At 36.6% G+C, this 21,993-nt stretch overlaps 1 protein-coding gene across 4 annotated transcripts in view; it reads left to right on the top strand.

Moving 5' to 3' along the window:
* Window positions 1-21,993, top strand: part of PTPRR (protein tyrosine phosphatase receptor type R) — a 240,454-nt gene that overhangs the window by 190,671 nt on the left and 27,790 nt on the right. For all 4 annotated transcript variants that reach the window (XM_004752436.3, XM_004752437.3, XM_004752438.3 and 1 more), the window contains 4 exons: window positions 3,968-4,154; window positions 6,117-6,201; window positions 15,155-15,234; window positions 15,658-15,795. In XM_004752436.3, coding sequence (XP_004752493.2) covers window positions 3,968-4,154; window positions 6,117-6,201; window positions 15,155-15,234; window positions 15,658-15,795 — 490 coding nt within the window. The remainder of the gene's footprint in view (window positions 1-3,967; window positions 4,155-6,116; window positions 6,202-15,154; window positions 15,235-15,657; window positions 15,796-21,993) is intronic.

The raw sequence follows: 21,993 nt of genomic DNA, 5'->3' as shown, positions 1-21,993 counted from the left end.
ACTCTTACGTCTGTGACTCTTGCTTCTCTCTCATTTCTCCAACCTAACCCTGCCCCCCAACTCCAAAATGCACTTTTATACAACTGAACTCTAGCTCAAACTGCTTATAGGCCATTTCTCAAAGATGCCTTATCATTTCCTGCTTCCACATTTTTTTTTTCTCCTGCCGGGCTCTCTCCTTGAATAACCTCTTACGGAAAATTTATCTATGAACTTTTACCTTCAAGGCTTCACTCAAATGCCTGCTCCTGGCACAGCTCTGCCCACTCTGGATAGAAGAGACCTCCCTTTCTACTAGACCACCATGGCACAGAGTATCACTCAATGGACAGACTGCAGACGCTTTACTCTTTGGGGGCAGAAGATTGATTGGATGGAATAATAATTTAAAACAGCATCTGATTATAAATGGCCTGTCCCAACTCCTTACTAAAAAAATGTATGAAGCAAGCAAAAGCCGCAGTCTTACAAATACACTAAAACCTAATAAACAATGTATTATCAGAATTAGGAAGGAATTTCTGACAATTTAAAGGCCAGAGGAACTGGATTGAGAAACTTGTACAAACTGCTTTCCCACTAAAAATAGATAAAAATTCTTGCTCTGAGAATAGAACCACTCTTCACCCTCCTCAACTGTTTACTTCCTACTCAAAAATCACAGGGGCCCTGTCCATCACTCACAACAGCCACACACACACACACACACACAAGATGATGGGGGACAAACTCTTCTAACAGCTAAGTGATATTTTATGGGGTATCCAGTATGCTATCCCCTAATCCCTAACAGTGATTCAAAAGAATTAAACATAGTAAAAAAAAGACTAGAAAAGATATTTTGAGAACATGCCAAAAAAAAAAAAAAAAAAAGACAAGTCATCAATATTAATTTTTTTTTAAGCCAGAGGTGGGAGGTGACAGGAGGGTGAATTGAAGGAAGGTGATACAAACTTCCATTTAAGACAAATAATAAGTAATAAATAATGTAATATATATGATGTCCTGTACAACACGATGACTATAGCTAACTCTGCTGTATGGTACATTTGAGAGCTGTTAAGAGAGTGGATCCTAAGTTTTCATCACAAGGAAAAGGTGTTTTTGTTTGTTTCTATAGGAGATGGTGAATGTTAATTAAATTTATTGTGGCAATCATTTCACAATATATGTAATTCAATTATTAATGTCGTCTACCTTAAGCTTATATGGTGCTATATATAAATTCTGTCTCAATAAAACTGGGGGAAAAAGTCAGATGTGAGACAAAATGTAGAATTAATAGGAAAATAAATACTTAATATTGATAAAATTGATAGTAAATAGGTAATTGCTAATCTTTTCAAATAAAACAATGGCTGAAATATATAAAGTAAAAATTGCCAGGGATATAAAGAAAAATAACAATACAGGTGTTGGGGAAGATCACATACATCTCAGGCTTTGAGAAATCCAGTCGGAAAAAATAGATTGGAAAAACATATAATTATTATATATTATATATATTATATTATATATTATATATATTATATTATAATATATAATATCTCCAATACCCACCACCTGGTTTCCCCCCACCTCCCACCCCCCGCCCCTTCAAAACCCTCAGACTGTTTTTCAGAGTCCATAGTCTCTCATGGTTCACCTCCACTTCCAATTTCCCCCAACTCCCTTCTCCTCTCTAACTCCCCTTGTCCTCCATGCTATTTGTTATGCTCCACAAATAAGTGAAACCATAGAATAATGGACTCTCTCTGCTTGACTTATTTCACTCAGCATAATCTCATATTATAATATATAATATCTCCAATACTATAATATATATATTATAGTATATATATTATATATATATTATAGTATATATATATAGTATATATATAATATATAGTATATATAATATATATATATAATATATATATAATATATATATATTATAGTATATATATAATATAGTATATATAGTATATAATATATAGTATATATATAATACTATATAGTATATATATAATATATATATAGTATATATAATATATATATAAAATATAATATATATAGTATATAATATATATTATATATGTTATATTAATATTATATATAATATAATATATAATATATATAATATATATAATATATATTATATATTATATTATATTATATTATATATAATATTAATATAACATATATAATATATATTATATATATTATATATATGTATATATACATATATATACATATATATATATTTCTGACATTTCTGATGTCAGAAATGGCTATTTGTGTATATATAATATATAATAAATTATTATACATTATAATAATATAAATAAGGTGGTGTGTATATATACATATATATGTGCATAGATAAATTTATAGAGAGATAGATATAAATAGGTAATCAGTTCAGTTGCCTCCAAAAGTATCTATGAAATATTCAGAAAAAAATTATCACAGTATTTGTCTCAAAGAAAGAATTGAGAAATTCCAAACATTAGACGTTGGATGATTTGCATTTACTATTACTAGAAATTAATAAGGAAGATAAATTCATAAAAATTTAAATAAACATCAAGCCAAAGTAGGAATTAAAACTACGGTTATAGGGCACCTGGGTGGCTCAGTTGGTTAAGCGACTGCCTTCAGCTCAGGTCATGATCCCAGAGTCCTGGGATTGAGTCCCACATCAGGCTCCCAGCTCCATGGGGAGTCTGCTTCTCCCTCTGACCTCTCCTCTCATGCTCTCTCACTCTGTCTCTCTCTCAAATAAATTATAAAAAAAAAAATTTTTTTTAACTCCCAAAAACTACAGTTATAAACCATTTAGAAATGAACAAAAATGACATTACATATCAATTCGTAAGAGGAAGGAACCTAACATGCTTTTGTTCAATGGGTTTTTGAAAATTAAGCTCTAGCCACATGAGTATTTCCTGATGTCGTGCCCTTTAGAAAGCGTGTAAAGCACCCTTCGAATGAAATATCCTGGGCCTAGTATTTGCTCTTACTGTCTTTGTTTACATTTGTTTTGACCTGTTTTTCCCTATTCTCCATTTCCTTGGAATACCAACCACTAAGCAACATATTGGATCATCTCAGAAATACCTAAGGTCCTTTAAATTTAATAGTTCTTGTGAGTATAATCTATGACTTTGACCCTCAGTCTTGGTTCCACACAGCTAGTGTTGCTGTTAAGAGGCACTCACACCTTCTATCCAAGACACAAGGGGCCTTTACAAGTTGGAAGAGCTCCAACTCATCTCCCAACTAGAAGAGGAAAATTATGGAGGGAAGATAAATTATAACTCAGAATAAGAGTCTGTGATCTCAATATCTTCAGGAGTTTATCACAGAATTAAATAAATACATACACATACACACACACATATATATGCATGCATTCACACATACATACATAAATGGAAAATACGGATGCTATTTTTTTAGGGATTCACTCAGAATTATAAACAGTACATACATTTTAAAACTTTTAACTTCTATTTCAATGGCAATAATGTGGACCAAAGTGTTTTTTTTCTCTGAGCTTCCGGTGTCCAGTGAGATCATGTGTACAGTATATTGATGTCAGAAATGGCTATTTGATTTCTATACTGAACTCTCAGACATACGGAAAATAAAGCTGGTTTGTGTTATACATCATTTCTCAATCCAAATGTGATGTTTCTTTTCCTGAATTTTTCACTTAATATTACTAGCAAGTATATCATTAGTAAATTATAGTGCATTTTCTCAATTCAGACTTATTTCCAACAAAAAACCTGCCAGTTTCCTATAAAGAAACTGTAGATAGTTGGTATACTCGTCTATGGTACCATAAGAGAAAAAGACATTTGGTCCTTATTTCTGGAAAAGTTCTCACTAAATAGTGAGTACATATGTACGAAAGACAAATTTGTGTGATCAAAATAACTCATGTGGTTTCTAAACGTATTAACGGTCTTCCCCAATGTAGACGGGGGTCCAACGTATCTCTTACATTGGACATGAGTAGCTTGGGGAATGTTGAACCCTTTGTGGCTACCCCAACCCCACGGGAGACAGTGGCAATGGAGTATCTGCAGTCAGCCAGCCGAATACTCACAAGATCACAGCTGAGGGACGTCGTGGCAAGTTCACATTTACTCCAAAGTGAATTCATGGTGAGCCTGCTGTTTATTGTTCACTGCATATTCAGGGAACCCCCTCAGGGCTGCTGGTGACTAAGTTGATTCGGAAAAACACATGTCTACCCAGAGAGCTTTAGAACTTCTTAGATCTAATTATTGTCCAAAGGGAATATCCATTTTGTAGATCACTTTAGGTATATCGGTTGTACATTTTAATCCAAGTCTGTTGATTTTAATAAACTGATCATTCCAGGGTCTGTTCAGATATTTGCAACCACTCTAATGATGACATATCTAGCAGTGGGCTAGTATTACCAATAGCCTCTTCAACTATTATTAAGCATCCAAGGTAAAAGATGAACATGGAGTTTTTAAAATTAGACTTTGTAGTGTGTCATCTTTTCACATATGAAGAAAACCTAGCGAGATGAAAGAACCAGTCACACAGCTAGCCAAAAGTACATCCAATATTCTTTTCTAAAACCACAGATAGGCTTTTTGGGATAAGCCTTTAAAGGAAAGATGAGACCAACAAGGAATACCAAAGAGAAGGATAATACTGGGAGATGGTCATTGTCGGTGCTTGTCATAAAGCAGGAAGAAGCAGGGGAGGAAAGATCTGTCATGGTTTTACCAAAACAGACTGATGTGCTTGAAATTACCAAACATAAATGTGTGCTTTCTACTGAACATTCAACAATTTCGCTTCTTTTGGTAACTTGGAACTCGGAAGTTATAATATTTCATTGAAGCAGAGAGTAGGGATGAATATTATAAATATCTAAAATAATGCAAATTTAGGAAATGATATTTAAAAAGCAAACTACTCCTCTTTGTAGACCATATTCATGATCTCAAATTTCCAGACTGACTGAAAACAATTTGAATTAATTTGTAGATAATTTCTTTCATCAAATTGAATTCATTTGTAGATAATTTCTTTCATTTCAGTGAATATTAGGCTGTTGAGTTATATTTTCCATTGAAGAAAGTTCAAGTAATGAAAATAGTATTTCACGTGATCTAAAAATAAGTTCCTTTGTTTCACATTAACATTTATCTAATAATCTTTTCCAGAATTTTAACTAGAGATCCTCTATTTTGTCTAATCAGATCTTTACATATTTGTTTTGACCCTTTGAAAACGTTGGCTAATGACATTCATTGTCCCAGTCATCTATAGATGCTCACCTTTAAGATCTAATTCACTTCCACAGAGCCATTTCTGCTCTAATTGTTCCTCTCCAGTCATTTGAGGCCCATGACATATTCTGAGTAAAAACATTTGTATTCCTGTTAAGAAGGAGAAAACAGTGTCTGGAATCCCTTCACTAAAAATATTGCATTTACAACAACAAATGGAACAATACAATGAATCACTGACCTCTACCTCTGAAACCAGTAACACATATATGTTAATTAATTGAATTTAAACTTAAAAAAGAAAAAAAAACAAAACAAAAAACAAATGGAACAATACAATCATAATCCATTCCTTAATACAAAAAAAATTATATTGCCATCACTTGAATAAAAAAAAACTCCCTTTGTATTTACCATTTGGAGAGGGAGGTTTTAATAATCCTGACAGAGTCATACAATGTTAAAAGAGAATCCATCATAATGAAATTTTTGATAACTTACATGAAGTTTTTAAAAATTTGAATACATTGCCCATTTTCAGCTGTTTATATATATTTCTAGCAATTATGTCAGAACAGAATTTTAAAAATCTAATCAAAATTTTATATGTTTCTTTAATAACCGTATGTAAAATAATACTTTCTAACACAGCGAGCTGTTTCTTAGAGTCAACTTGCCAGGGTGCAGCTAATATGTTTGTGAAAGGAAGGGTGTTGGTCAACCAGAGGTGGTAGTCTGTTGTTTTATAAATGACTTTGAAGTTCAATAGGGTTCTGGATCAGATGGCCCCCTGTGAAGATTTTCTTTGTGGCAGCATCAGATATACTAATTTGATATCATTTATTTTTGCAGGAAATACCAATGAACTTTGTGGATCCCAAAGAAATTGACATTCCCCGTCATGGAACTAAAAATCGCTATAAGACCATTTTGCCAAGTAAGTTTCTTGAATGAAATAGTTTGCATTATAAAGCATAAGCCTTCCCCAGTCACCCTTACCTTATCACTTTCCATCCTCACAACTTCTCCATACACACCAAATTTGGAGTTATAAATGCACATTAAGACTACTGACCATGAAAGTAGCTTGAGGTTCATTACTTTATCCTGTACTACTCTTCTTAAAATGATCAGCTCAGGGGCGCCTGGGTGGCTCAGTGGGTTAAGCCACTGCCTTTGGCTTGGGTCATGATCTCAGGGTCCTGGGATCGAGTCTCGCATCGGGCTCTCTGCTAGGCAGGGAGTCTGCTTCCCTCTCTCTCTCTGCCTGCCTCTCCCACTACTTGTGATTTCTCTCTGTCAAATAAATACATAAAATCTTTAAAAAAAAAAAATGATCAGCTCACAATTCCAGCAAACACATGGGTCTAAAATAATATTGTACCACACATTATGGTCAATTGATTTCATCAAACAATTCAATGGACAAAGGATAGTTTTTTCAGCTAAAGGTTGCTGAGACAGCTGAATAGTCATGAACCAAAAAAAAAAAAAAAAAATGAAGTTAGATGTATGGAGGCCTGGATGGCTCAGCCGGTTAAGAGTTTGTCTTCAGCTGAGGTCATGATCCCAAGGTCCTGAGATTCACACCATGTCGAGTTCTCTGCTCATCAGAGTAGTCTGCTTCTACTCCCTCTGTCCCTCTCCAGCTTATGCACTCTCACTCACTCTCTTTCTCCCAAATAAGTAAATAAAATCTTTTTTTTTTTAAAGATTTTATTTATTTATTTGACAGACAGAGACCACAAGTAGGCAGAGAGGCAGGCAGAGAGAGAAAGAGGAGGAAGCAGGCTCCCTGCAGAGCAGAGAGCCTGATGTGGGGCTCAATCCCAGGACCCTGGGATCATGACCTGAGCCGAAGGCAGAGGCTTTAACCCACTGAGCCACCCAGGCGCCCCTAAAATCTTTTTTTAAAAAATGAAGTGGGACCCTGCCCCACACCATATACAAAACTCAGTACAAAATGGGTCAGACCCGAAGGTAAGAGCTAAAACTATAAAACTATTAGTATAAAACAGATGTAAATCTTCATGACTTTCAATTAGTCAATGACTTCTAAAATATGACACCAAAGTACAAGCAAGCACAAAAAATAGATAAATTAAATTTTATTAAATGAAAATATTTTATGCTTCAAAGGATACCATTAAGAAGATAGAGAACTCACAAAATGGGAAAAAACATTTGTAAATTAAATACCTAATAAAGGACTTCTATCTAGAATGTATAAAGAACTCTTACCGGGGGCGCCTGGGTGGCTCAGTTGGTTAAGCAACTGCCTTCAGCTCAGGTCATGATCCCAGGGTCCTGGGATTGAGCCTCACATTAGACTTCCTGCTCAGTGAGGAGCCTGCTTCTCTCTCTCCCTCTGCTGCTCTGCCTGCTTGTGTCTCTTGCTCTCTCTATCAAATTTAAAAAAAAAAAAAAAAGAACTCTTACCACTTAGTTATCAAAAGACAGCCCAATTTAAAAATGGGCAAAAGACTTGAGTAGACATTTCTCCATGGAAGAGATACAGATGATCAACAAGCATTCGAAAAGATGCTCAACATTAATGGCCATAAGGGAAATCAAAACCACAATGAGATACCACCTCACATCCACATGATTATAATAAAAATGATAGACCATACAGAAAGTGCTAACAGGGATGGGAAGAAACTGGAACCTTCCCACATTGCTAGCAGAGAAGTAAAATGGTACAGCTACTTAAGAAACAGTGTGGTGGTTCCTCAAACGGCAAATCCTAGAGTGACTGTATGACTCAGACATTCTACTCCTAGGCATATAACCAAGAGAAATGAAAACATTTCATTGTCAATCACAAGACAAATAGATAGTTGGGATTTTGGCAAAATCCATAAACATTTCAAAACAATAGCTCTGGAAAAATGGAGCCACAGAGACTTTTTAAAAGTATTGATATTAGAAAGCTATACACAAATGTTTCTAACAGCATTATTTATAATAGCCCCAAAGGTGGAAACAACCAAAATATCCATCAACTGATGGAGAAATAAAATGTAGACTATCCACACAATGAAATATTACTCAGTCATAAAGAGGAATGAGGAGCTGATGCCTGCTACAACATGAATAAACCTTGAAACATTATGCTAAGTGAAAGAAACCATCACAAAAGACCTCATACTGTATAATTCCATTTATATGAAGTGGCCAGATTGGCAAATCTATAAAGACATAAACTGTCTTAGGGGTTGCCTAGTGCCGGGAGGCATGAGAAATAGCTGTCAGTTGTACAAGTTTGTGAATAAAGAAAAAGAACTCTATGATGGTACACTTCAAATGTGTGAATTGTATGGTATATGGGTTATATCTTAAAGCTGTTACCAAAAAATTTCGTTGTGTACAATAATCATCTAGAGTCCTTGGGGCACTTGGGTGGCTCAGTGGGTTAAAGCCTCTGCCTTCAGCTCAGGTCATGATCCCAGAGTCCTGAGATCGAGTCCCGCATCGGGCTCTCTGCTCAGCAGAGAGGCTGCTTCCTCTACTCTCTCTCTCTGCCTGCCTCTCTGCCTACTTGTGATCTCTGTATGGTCTATCAAATAAATAAAAAATCTTTAAAAAAATAATAATCATCTAGAGTCCTTATAAAAATCTAGAGTCTTAATAGATGAAAGAAAAAAAAAATTCTGGAATCCTCTGTCCCACCCAGGGATTCTGTTTAAGTAAGTCTGCTGTTGGGTTTAAGAATCCGTATTTCTTTTTAAAAAAAGATTTTTAAAAATGATTTTATTTATTTATTTGACAGAGAGAGCACAAATAGGCAGAGTGGCAGGGAGAGGGAGAAGCAGGTTCCCCGCTGAGCAGGAAGCCCAATGTGGGGCTCGATCCCAGGACCTTGGGATCATGACCAGAGCCAAAGGCAGAGGCTTAACCCACTGAGCCACCCAGGTGCCCCAAGAATCTGTATTTCTTAGCTAACACCCAGGTGATTCTGATACAGATAATACCAGGACCACACTTTGAGAAACACTGTTTGGCAATGTTAAACAAAATTTAACTGGGGTGCCTGGGTGGCTCAGTTGGTTAAACATCTGACTTCAGTTCAGGTCATGATCTCAGGGTCCCGGATCAAGCCCCGCTTTGGGCTCCCTGCTCAGCGTGGAGCCAGCATCTCCTCTCCCTCTGCTGCTTCCCCTGCTTGTGCTCTCTCTCTCTCTCTCTCAAATGAAAGAAAGGAAGGAAGGAAGGAAGGAAGGAAGGAAGGAAGGAAGGAAGAAAGAAAGAATCTTTAAGGAAAAAAACTAAAAATCTTTAAAGAAAAAAACTAAATTTAACTCCATGAAATTTATCAATATCAGGCAATGAGCTAGTAAGAAATAAAAAATGGCCTCTAAGATCAAGGAGGTCATGGACTAGAGGAGAGAGGCACGTAAATGAGTAATTATGTTCAATGCCAGAATTGAGATCTAGCCCAAGTAGTGTAGGAGTATAGAGAGGACCGAGCTATTTTATTTAGAGTAGCAAAAATGCTTTGGAGAGGATGTAACATTGTCATTCGCTAGACAACAGATGGTTAGGGTTTGGCAAAATCCATAAACATCTCAAAACAATACTCTGGAAAGGTGGAGCCACAAAACTTTTGAAAAGTATGGATATTGAAATAGTAGAGTCTGTATAATTAAGCCCGTGAATTCACTCATAAAACATCAAATTCTCCAAAGTTATGGTAATATCAAGAATTATTGTTAATGATGTCTTTGAGCTTCCCCCTCTGGTAGAGCTGAAAACACTCCACTATAACATATTTTTAATGGGTCTATCCAGTATCATCCCTGTTGAAAGATATTTTATAACTACAGGAATGAAAGTGCTGTGTGTTACAAGTGTGCTTCTCTCTGTCTCTGTCTCTGTCTCTCTCAAGATTTTTCATCTGAAATTTACCAAATATAAGTAATTAGGGCATATACATTTACTGCAATTTTACTTAATCATCCAATGTCAGAAGGATTCAGTAATTATTAGGATTATTTAAAGTTCAGCCTTCTCAGAGGTGCCTGGGTCGCTCATTCAGTTACGCATCTGACTATTGGTTTCAGCTCAGGTAATGATCTCATGGAACTCGAGGTCAAGCCCACAGAGCTCCAAGTTAGGTTCCTAGCTCAGCAGGAAGTCAGCTTGAAGTCCCTCTCCCTCTGCTCCTCCCCACACTCGCACACTCTGTCTCCTTTTCTCTCTCTCTCTCTCTCTCTCAAATAAATAAATAAATCTTTGGGGGAAAAAAAAAAAAGAAAGAAAGAAAAATAAATAAAGTTCAGCCTTCTCTATTTCCTGCTCAGATGATATCAGACCTAGTCTCTCATAGTCCTGTGTCAGCTTTTCCATTCCCAAAACTGGGGTGGGTCACTTGAACCAGGGCACCTGTGCTGACAAGTGATGTTGCAAATAATGGGTTTTCTGTTGAAAATGTCTGTAGCCTGAATGCACTACCCATCCCCTGTTGCACAAAATATAATTTGGTATGTCTAGTTTGGGCACACCCCACTATTGGTTGAAAATCATCAGAGAAGACTGGAATTTATATGGAAAGCTATTCTTTATGGTTTATTTTAGACTATAATATGGGATAAATTTGAAACATTACATAAAATAATTTAAAATGATTAAGATTTTAAGGGGCTTTTTTGAGATTTTATTGATTTATTTGAGAGAGAGCTAGCAAAGAGAGAACAAGTGGGGGGTGAAGCAGAGAGAGAGAGAGAGAAACAGCCTCCTCTCTGACTCTATTGTCAGGGCTCTATTGCAGGACGCTGGGGTCATGACCATCTGCTGGAGGCAGATGCTTAACCAACTGAACCACTCAGGCTCCCCAAGTATTACTTTTTTTCATTGTTTTAACCTATAATAAACTCAAGTTTAAACTTCCAACATGGGGTGCCTGGGTGGCTCAGTCCATTAAGTGTCTGCCTTGGGCTCAGGTCATGACCCCAGGATCCTAGGTTGGAGCTTCATGTCAGTCTCCCTGCTCAGAGGGGAGCCTGCTTCTCCCACGTCCTCTGCCCCTCCCGCCTCTTTTGTTCTCTCTCGCCCACTATCTCAAATAAATAAATAAAATCTTTAAAAAAAAATACTGCCAGATTTTACATATTAGTGAGGCTATCTAATTTGGAAAATGTTTTGCAGAAGAAATATGGATGACCAAGAGCCAATTAAATCATGGCTCTTTCCCTAAGGATGATGTCAGCCTGGCTCAGAACGCTCTACGTGGTAGATTAAAGTGCAAAGTGTAAATTTATGTCACATACGTTGCAACAAAAAACAAATATTAGTGATGAAAATAGGTCTATGTCCTAAATCATAAAAGCAATGGGAAAAAAAACTAATCATACATTATTATGAAATTTTTTACACAATGAAGTATAATAACAAATTTCATGTATATTTATTCCATGCTGACAATTTATATATAGAAATATAAAACAATATAAATGAAATCAAAGAACTCTACTAATTAAACCCTAATTACTTTGGCCATCACTTCATATTTAAAAATCTAAAATCTGGTAATATTTCTTACTTATGTTTCCTATTCTGTTAAGTGCCCAGAACAGAGTAGATATGCAAATAAGTGAGCCACTCATTAAGGCAACAAGTTGTATGGCTCAAACAAAATATTGGAGTTAGACTTGCCTCTCTACCTTGGCAAGGAGCATTTATAGTTTATGGAAGACAACTTAATCTTTCTGCACCATCCTTTCTTCATCCCTAAAGATAGTGATAATAATATTGCTACATAGGGCTGTGGAGAGAATTAAGTAATCATATGTGAAAAGAGAGGTTCCCACTACTAGTGAGCCCCCATCTAATGTTAGTTTCTCCTCTCCTGCCACCTAACTGAGCATGCATCAGTCATTAACCCCACAACCAATTCCAGAAAATAGTAGCATTAATGGGGAAAGAAAACTTTACAGTTTCAAATGCAGACTATTTAATTGCCCTTTTTTCTCTTACAATTTTCACATGGATTTTAAAAAGGGAGTTTCCATATAATCGCCATCTTGCATTGCTAAGATCAACACTGTCAAAACCCTGTAGAGTGAAGGTAACACTCTGTATCTCCAATATGATGGCCATTAGCTATGTGTAGCAATGGAGCATGCGAAGTTTAGCCAGTGCACCTGAGGAACTGATTTTTAAGTTTTATTTTATTTTCATTAATTTAACGTTAGCTACATGTGGCTAGTGGCGCCATATTGGATAATGCAAGCCTGGAGTCTTCTCTCTCCTGCAACAAACTGAAAGTGACTCCCAGTCACCTGGAAGGTGGAGCCAAGTCCCTGCCTTTCCTCCTATTTCCCACTTATCTTGAATTCATCTAGAGAAACTATGCTATTCCTCTCATCCTCTGCCTATGCCCAGGGATACACTAGCAGTATAAGCACATCTTTCATTGAATAGCTTCTCCTCCTGACTCCAAACCTCAAATGCTTTTCTGCCCAGAGAAGAAATCATTGGAGCAGAATAACCTTTGACAAAATCTGATAAGATGGCAGTCGGAATATCAGGATCCAGAGGTGCCTGGGTCATGCAGTCGGTTAAAGGTCTGACTCTTGGTTTTGACTCGGGTTGTGATCTCATGGTTGTTAGATTGAGCCCACTGTTGGGCTCCATGCCTGGTGTGGAGTCTACTTGAATTTCTTTCTCCCTCTTCCTCTGCCCCTCCCCCTCATACACTCTCTGTCTCTCAAATAAATTAAAAAATCTTTAAAAAAAAATTAAAGGATATCAGGATCCAGGTACCATTTTTTGTGTTAAATAGAAAGAGTTAAATTGCCAGAGGTATTTTGAAGAGGCCAGATGGGGAAATTTCATGTGTTCTATACGCTAAATCTATATGTGTTCAATAATCTGTTGAGAAGAAAAAAGAAACAGGAAAGAGAGCAGAAGAAAGAGAAGGAATAAGAGAGAAGGGGGGAGGGAGGGAAAAGGGGGAAGGAAGAGGAAGAAAGCAAGAGGAGGGAAGGAAGGAAATAAAAGGGGAGGAGCAGAGGAGAGGGAAGAAGAATTGGTCAGTGTTGGGATTGTTATTGCCTCTTCCTAGATGTATCATAAGTGGCATGCTAAATATTTAACATGTAGTCCAGAAATATCTGTCCTGATAAAAGGTGAATTTGACCAAAATATAGACTTAAAATACACATACTGACTTAAAATGCTTAAAATGAATACATTTATAACAGTAATATGGAAATAATGATGATAATGATGATAAAGTTTTGGATTTTTTTTAAATCATCAGCTTTTTTTTATTAGTCTAATCTAACATTAAAAAGGCTAAAAAGCTTTGATTAGAGTGACAGTTTTCCCTTAGTCAGTCCTATGGTGCATTCTTGTTTAAAAAGTTTTTGGAAACCTCTAAATGCTTGGAAGACTTACAAACTACCAATTTCCAAGCTAAGTTTAGCTTGACAGGGAACTGCTTCTAAGAAGTTTATAGGGCTGAGTTCTCAATAAATCATATACATGGTTGGCCTTATAAAAACTGAAGGGAGTGGGCTTCTGTTCAAGTCTCACTGGTATAGGGCTCTTGTGGAAACTTCTAATAGCAGATACTGAAAAGGGATGAACAATTTTCCAGTCCCCTTTGCTAACAAAAGGAATCTAGAAAGTCAAAAACAGTGTTTCAACTCTAATAGAAATGAATTCTGATATTAAACACTCTATGAACCACATACCAGGTAGAAATCACAAAGGATACAAAAGTTAGTTTAAAAAAAAAAGTTAATTAAATATAATTTTTTCCTTCAAGGGGTTCAGTACAATTCATTGAAAGCAGGTAAAAATTGAAGTACTTAAAATATAAGATGGTAAATATTAAAATAAAACATGAAAAAAGTAGCACAGTAGGCTTATTTGGTTTAGCTCAACAAGAGTCATTGGTGGCATCAGTAATGCCGAGGAGTCTCGGCATTAAACTAAGGTTAGGATAGACTGGGGTGTACACAAGGTGGACCGAATTGTAGAGGTGGAGGTAAGAACAGTGGGTATTGATAAACTCTCTCAAGTTTGCCAGTCTAGAGAAAAGCAGTAATAAAACAATAACTAGAGAGGAATGCCTAGAACTGACTTCTTAAATAGTGGAACATTTTTTAACCATCTAAATCAATGCAATAAACAAATATTGAATGTCTGCTATTCATATAAGCACCATCCTAGACACTGAGTCTTGGATAAAATGAAAAAAAATCTCTGTCTTTACCTTTAAGAGGCTCGGAGTGTGTCAGACTAAAGAAATCATAAAGGGATGATTTGGCCTTAATTCATTTATATAAACATTGGTAGAAATAACTACCATATTTTCCGTAACACCGTGGTTTGCAAAGAGCCTTTCAACTTCTTGACAGAAAGTGATTTGAAGAGTTAAGACAATGTTCTTAGCACTATAACAATCTACCTAATATCAGATTTTCCTGCTGTAGGTGCACAAATGGTAACTAAAGACAGCTTCTTTAGGGAGAGGGGATTCGCGCCAGACCAAGTGTTTTTATTGGACAGAAGAGAAGTTTGAAGTGAGTAAGAAAATCTAGTACAAATTCCAAATCCCAAAGAACAGAAAAAGGAGCATAAATAAGAAATGGGGTCAAGAATCAGAAAGCCACAAAAAATAACATGATGAGTAAACTCAATATCTCAAGCTTATGGGCAAGATTTGTGTTAAGGGACAGGGACCAAGATGGACCCAATTGTCCCTCAGTGCACACAGTTGTATCAAAAGACAGACACACAGACACATCAGCAACAAACATTGACACAAGCCAGATGGTCAGTATATAAATTCACAAGTGTGCTATGTAGTTACTGGTGTTCTAAGGAGCTTTAAAAAGAGTAGGTCTGTCTAAAGCATTCCTTCTTGTTTTCTTCATTAGATCCCCTCAGCAGAGTGTGTTTGAGACCAAAAAATGTAACTGATTCTTTGAGCACCTACATTAATGCTAATTATATTCGGGTAAGTAAGTAAATAAAAATATCTTTCTGATGAGCATGTTGACTTACTATGTGGAATTGTTGGCGGTGGTTTTCCCCTCAGAGTGGATTAATTTTGATTTAACTCGGTTACTAGCAACCTTTCTCGTTTGTTTAGTCATAATCGACACTGGTAGCAGGTCCTTTACCTCGAGCCTTCCTTTCCTGTGTGTCTCTGGCTGCAGGTCTAGGTGCTGGGGGGTTCTCCAGTGAGAACCGGGCATCATGGTCCTCACTACTGTGTGCCATGCTTGACTTGGGAGAACAGCCAGATGGATTGTGCTAGAATCAGTGAAGCCATGAACACTTGTGTTGTTTTGGACCGTTTTGTTCTGAACTTGTTCTAAACTTTCAGGGCAAGGCATGAATTTCAAGTCCAATATTTCTGTCTCTTTACTCACACCAGGGCTACAGTGGCAAAGAGAAAGCATTCATCGCCACCCAGGGCCCCATGATCAACACCGTGAATGATTTCTGGCAGATGGTTTGGCAGGAAGACAGTCCCGTGATTGTCATGATCACAAAACTCAAGGAAAAAAATGAGGTATGGCCTTTCCCCAAGGAGTGAACGTTATAAATTTTCTGTTGCTATGGAAGAGCTATTGTAAAAGGAAAATTGCCTTGTACTTAACTACACGTTGAAGATGGAAATTTAAAGACATGTTCACTTCATGCTTCTGAGAATGGTCATTGTTGTCCCTGTGTGAGTGGCAGCTTTCTATCAGAAGAATCAATACACTTGGCATATATTTATCTCATATATCCCACATACCTCTGTTAGGAAATGAGGGGCTCTGCATTATCACTCTGATTTATAAGCAGGGAAATTTAAAAAAATCACTCATTCATACCTCAAATCATTTTTGAGCACTTATTGTGTGACAGATACTGCTTTAGTTGTTGGTAATATGTTAGCAAACAAAACACACAGAGATGTCTGCCATTGGTAGATTTTAACTTTCTAATGGGGAAGACAGATTAAAAAATAATAAACATAATAAATTCATAAAACCGTAGCAATTAGAAAGAATAAATTGTATAGGGGGACCAAGGTAGGTAGGATAAGAAGATTGGGTGTGCTGAGCTGTAGGAGGGATGAGAAGGGAGGAATATGCTTTTGTATTATATAGGGCGGGAGGAATGAAGCCCCCTAAGTAAGGGAGATTTGAAAGAAAAATTTGAAGGAAGTTATAAAAGCCAAGCAAGGTTTTCAATATCTTCGTAATAAGCAATCCAAGGAGATAAATTTAGGTTCCGTTTCCATACTAGCAGTCTTTCCTAAGGGTCTAGATTACAAAACATTCATTCAGTCCTTTACATCATAAAAACAGAATTTTGTAATTCCCAAAGGGTGCTACGTACAGCTTACATGTTAGGACATCTTATTGGAATAATTTACAGTCTGATTTTAGTCAGCATTTGTGTTTGCTTGCTTATCAAAATTACTGTATCAGAGCCTCACAATGACAATAAGAATTTAAGAAAACTGAGCTTTCCCTTATGCCTTTTTGGTGAGTTATAACCCTTAAGTATACTATAATCTTGTACTAATCAAGAAAATCCAGGCTCACAAGCAGTAATTTATAAGTTTTGTAAAGCTTGTTGCCCTCTTTCATTTTTGCTACAATAGATAAAGGATTTTTTCCCCTGAATCTATCCTAGAAAAAAGTGTATTTTGGGCCAGAAGATGAAGCTATCTACTTAACTAACTATATAGCTTACTGAATAAATATATTTCTATGAATCTTATATGAAAACCTGAGGTGGGGGCCGCCTGGGTGGCTCAGTGGATTAAAGCCTCTGCCTTCGGCTCAGGTCATGATCCCAGGGTCCTGGGATCGAGTCCCGCATCGGGCTCTCTGCTCAACAGGGAGCCTGCTTTCTCCTCTCTTTTTGCCTACTTGTGATCTCTGTCTGCCCAATAAATAAATAAAATCTTTAAAAAAAGAAAGAAAGAAAGAAAACCTGAGGTGGCATAATAAAAATAGCCTCTAATATTCTCAGCTGTTTCACCCATATCAATATATCAACACATCAGGGAACTGATAATTCCTGCACAGTTGTTTGATATCCATGACACTCTGCCTTTATTTTACCTACTCAAAACCGACTGTTCAAGTTTAAAGTGTATTCTCTGTATATATCCATTCCTGCATACAAACAGGCTAGGATAATCTGAAAAACCTCCCATCACAAAACTAGATAAAATTTTAAATAGCGTAAAATATAAAATAGAATATAGTAACATTTCCTAGATCTGAATAGACTGTATTACTCATTATTAAAATTAAAAATTCCTTTTTGCCCAGAGCTTCCATGATGTAAATATAATACTACAGTGGAAACTTTGATGTTTTTCAGATAAAATAGTAAAATAAAAATAGCGTGCCTAACAGAGCTTGGGGGGAAAAAATCCCAGCAGTCAAAAACTGAATAAAGGCATAAAGCCAGAGAATTATGGCTTACTTGGGCTTTAATGACAATACAAGAACTGGAGACAAAGCCTTGGGCTTGCAGGAGCCAGGAGCTGGAATGGAGACCTTCCACAGAGAGCGCTCCTGCAAAGGCTGTGCCTTCAGTAAAAAGGTGAACCACAAAAATAAACCTGTCTTCCAAAATAGGACCGTAACAGGAAATCAGTCCATCTAAATCTGGTCTTCTCGAGGGATAGATAAAAAGGGTCTCTCTGGTACTCACCATTCAAAAACCAGGAAACGCCAAGTTGAACAATTAATATAGAAAGTAATCCTGATTGATAACACTCTGTGGCACTTTACAGAAACAAAGGTAAAAGCTTTCTGGATACATACACTCTCGGGATTTACGTCAGAGAATTTCAACAGAAACAGCCTAGCCAAACATAAGCTCACAAGTCAAAATTATGAGACAACACAAGTAAATAAACAACATAAGGAAAAATCAGAAGAAACAACAAGTAAGTAAAGTAGACCTACAAGAAATGAAAATAATAGAAACTATAAATACATGCTTTTTTTATATAATTAAGCGCACAAATTATAAGATTAAAAACTTGACAGGGGAACAAATTACTGCCAAAAAAGACTAGGAAGATGTAAAAACAAACCAGAGTCGTAGAAATAAATATTATAGAGATATTAAATTTTAAAAAGAACACCTCATTAGACAGGTGTGATAACAGGCCAGACACAGCAGAGTAAAAATAATGACCGAAATGCAAATAGAGCTAAAGAAATTACCCAGAAGACTGAAATGGCCAAAAATACGAAAGAAAATTTAAGACCTACAGGGCAGTATGTAAATGTCCAATGTATATAAAATGAATATTTTAGAAGAAGAACAAAGAGAATATAAGAAAAGAAGCAATACTTGAGGAAATAGTGGCCAGAGATTTTCCAGAAGGGATAAGAAACATGAGCTGTCAAATTTGAGAATCATCATAAATTCTGGGCTAGTAAGTAAAAATAAATCCACTACTAGATACAACTAGGAAAATAAAAAACACTGCAGAGATGATTTTAACAACAGAGTAACTAACAAATGGCTTCTCAGTAGCAGCCATAGAAGCCAAAAAACAGAAGAACAGACCTAGCAAGGAATGAGAGACAGTGATAACCCAGAACTCACACCACATTTTGAAACATTCTTTCGATCTGAGGAGCATGCCTTACTCATTAAATTAAAATTAAAAATTCCTTTCTGTCCAGACCCTCCATGATGTAAATATAACTCCATAGAGGAAACTTTGATGTTTTGTAGATCAAAATGATACTGAGAAGCTTGGCTCAAAAGAAATATGCAGTAAGCTTCACACTACCAGGAAAATGCTGTTTACCAAAAATGTGCCAACTTTCAATTGTGTTGAGCGTCATTGTTTGAAATAGACAAAAATCATTTCCTCCCCCCAAAATGAAGTTGGAGTTATCTTTAGAAATTCCCAGGCTTTATATTTTCATGAACCTTTCTACTTTCTAATAAATAAATGACTAATTGCCAAGCTCTTATTTCATAATCCCAGCATTCTCCTATCACCAATAGGGTTTTTACTCTTTCTTATCATTCATGTGTTCACTGGTGTGTCACTTTTAATTTCCTTCAAGAACTTTTCCCCTGCATTCACAACGTGGCAAATGTTCAGGAGGCCGAGCTTTCAGCCTATCTCGACTTTCCATGTACCTTCCTCACAAAGCTCCATCATTACTAGTTTTGACTGAAAGCGTTCACATGGACACCAAGAGGCCATTGTAGGGTTATTAACTGACCTCACTGGGATTCTGTTGTGTCTCAGGGGATAGGGAAGCCCCGGGAGACAGAGAGACACAGACAATGGCCAGTCAGTGGAGCACTCAGAACTCACCCACGTCACGATTTAGTTCATGGTCTTAGAAAGGCATAGTTCATGGAACCCCAAAACAATGACAATAGGAACACCAAAGATCACTGATCACAGATCACCTTTAAGGAATGTAATAATAATGAAAAAGTTTGAAAAGATGTGAGAATTACCAAAATGGGACATGGAGACATGAAGTGAGCAAAAACTGTTGGAAAAATGGTGCCAATAAACTCCAGGAAGGAAAGGAGTCTCCGGGCAGGCTTGCCACAGACCTTCAATTTGTAGAAAATGCAGGATCTACAAAGAACATAAAGTGAAGCACGATACGAGGTATACCTGTACTAAGAACAAAAAAAACAACAAAAAACAAGACAAGTAAACCAAGTCTCAGACTTGGCTGTCTGTCCAGACAAGGTCAAGGAAGGTAATGTTGAAGGCCAGGCTGGCAGATAGACAGCAGAGCCTGTGGACCAGCTTTCAGCTTTCCCGGAGGACCAGAATTAGCTATTAGAATATCTTAGAGAGGCAGCCGGGCCTAGCACTGCCTAGCAATGCTGGACAGCTAATCTCTCATTCCCATTTCCTATGCTTGTACTGCCTAAGCAATTAAGGGTGGCCCCAAATTCAGAGGCTCACATCTCTCAAGCAAAATTACTGACATGTCCTTTCAGACATGCTTATATTCCAAATACAACCACACCTTAATTTTTAATTTGTTAGGTTTTATTTAATTGCTGTAGCCTGCTTTACTTCTAACTATAGCTAGAAACCCTCTTATTTGGCACAATTAGCAAAAAAAAGTTAGTGGGGGAAAAAAATCACAAAAACAACAACAGGACCCTAATTCTTTATTTTATCTTAAGACATGTGCATTTGTTCACACTACAATTTTTCATAGGACTCTGTTTGTTTGGTTTTGTTAGAGACTAGAGTTCTAGATCATACAGCTTATGTAAATCATGCCCTTTATACATCAAATCAAAACTTATTTTAAATTTATGAAATTATACATAAATCAAAATTTCCCATTTCAGTTTCTTTATAATGAGAGAGAACACAGAAAAGTTTGTAAAGGAATTATGCATGCAGAATCCTGCATAATTTTTAAAATTTGCTCTTTTATCATTGTCGCCTGTACCTGATTGGACTACAGTTTTTTCTACTGAGTCCTTTTTTTCCCAGTGAAAAACTTATTTAACTTGTACAATTATTTCCTAGAACAATTCCCTTTTTCTCTGCACCTTCCTGTTTCATTAATTTATGTAGAATTAAATTACCGGGCTTCACTAATGAGTTACAATTGCCATAAGAAGATTTGACTGTGACTTCCCACTGGTGAACACGTACAGCTCGGCAGATAGTAACAGAAGTACTGAGCGAGTAGGAGAGTGGCCTGAGAATATTGTGTTGCATGAGCACGAGCCTCCTACACACAAGGAAGGAAAGGCTCTGGTTAATGCCACAGCAAAGTTGGGTTGGTTCAGAGACAATGGATATCAAAGATAGAAAGTTAAATTTTTCTTTTTTTTTTTTAAGATTTTTATTTTTATTTTATTTGACAGATAGAGATCACAAATAGGCAGAGAGGCAGGCAGAGAGAGAGGGAGGAGGAAGCAGGCTCCCTGCTGAGCAGAGAGCTGATGCGCGGCTTGATTCCAGGACCCTGGGATCATGACCTGAGCTGAAGGCAGAGGCTTTAACCCACTGAGCCACCCAGGTGCCCAGAAAATTAAATTTTTAAAATGATATTGGCATTGAGAGTTTTAGTTCCCAAGGGAACTTTCCCAGAGACCCCTACCAGAACACCTGAACTTCCGCTTCCTCTGCTGTCACATGATAAATAATAATAATAATAATAATAATAACAACTGTGTACCCGGTATACCCAATTCAAATGATTGTGGAGGGGATTAAGTGATATGTTGGTGAAGGTAATCGTAATAATAAATCACCACACCTGCGTTGGTAATATTTAGTTGGAACACCAGGAATGAAAGTTACTATACTAACCGTAGGCAATCTGACCCATCCTATAGCTCTCACGTGCTAATGGAACCCAAATGAAATTGACCATCTTTTTATTTTAGAGCCTGTATGTGATGACATGTGTTTTTAGCTCGGAGAGCAAAATCTTTTTTATTTTAAATGCATAGAATTCAAAAAGAAAGTAACTTAAAAATAGATTTTTTTTTCCAGGCAACTAAACTACTGGCTGGACTGCCTTCCTCCCTGTACACAAATAGCCCCAATGTGGTGGAAGTGAGAGGGATGGTCAAACAAAAAAAAAGAAAGATCAAAAAAATATAGGAGTTTGCATTGCTTTGCAATAATAAACCACTAATTATGAAGAATTGGTTGATGACCAGAATCTTTACAGTCAGGGTTCACTAATTACTTATTTGTACAAGAGACACATGAGCCTCTGAA

The sequence above is a fragment of the Mustela putorius genome, unplaced genomic scaffold, assembly GCF_011764305.1.
Source record: "Mustela putorius furo isolate JIRA1106 unplaced genomic scaffold, ASM1176430v1.1 tig00537227_pilon_pilon_pilon, whole genome shotgun sequence".
Lineage (NCBI taxonomy): Eukaryota > Metazoa > Chordata > Mammalia > Carnivora > Mustelidae > Mustela > Mustela putorius.
Note: the sequence above shows the minus strand (reverse complement) of the source record. Positions and strands in the feature narration are given on the sequence as shown.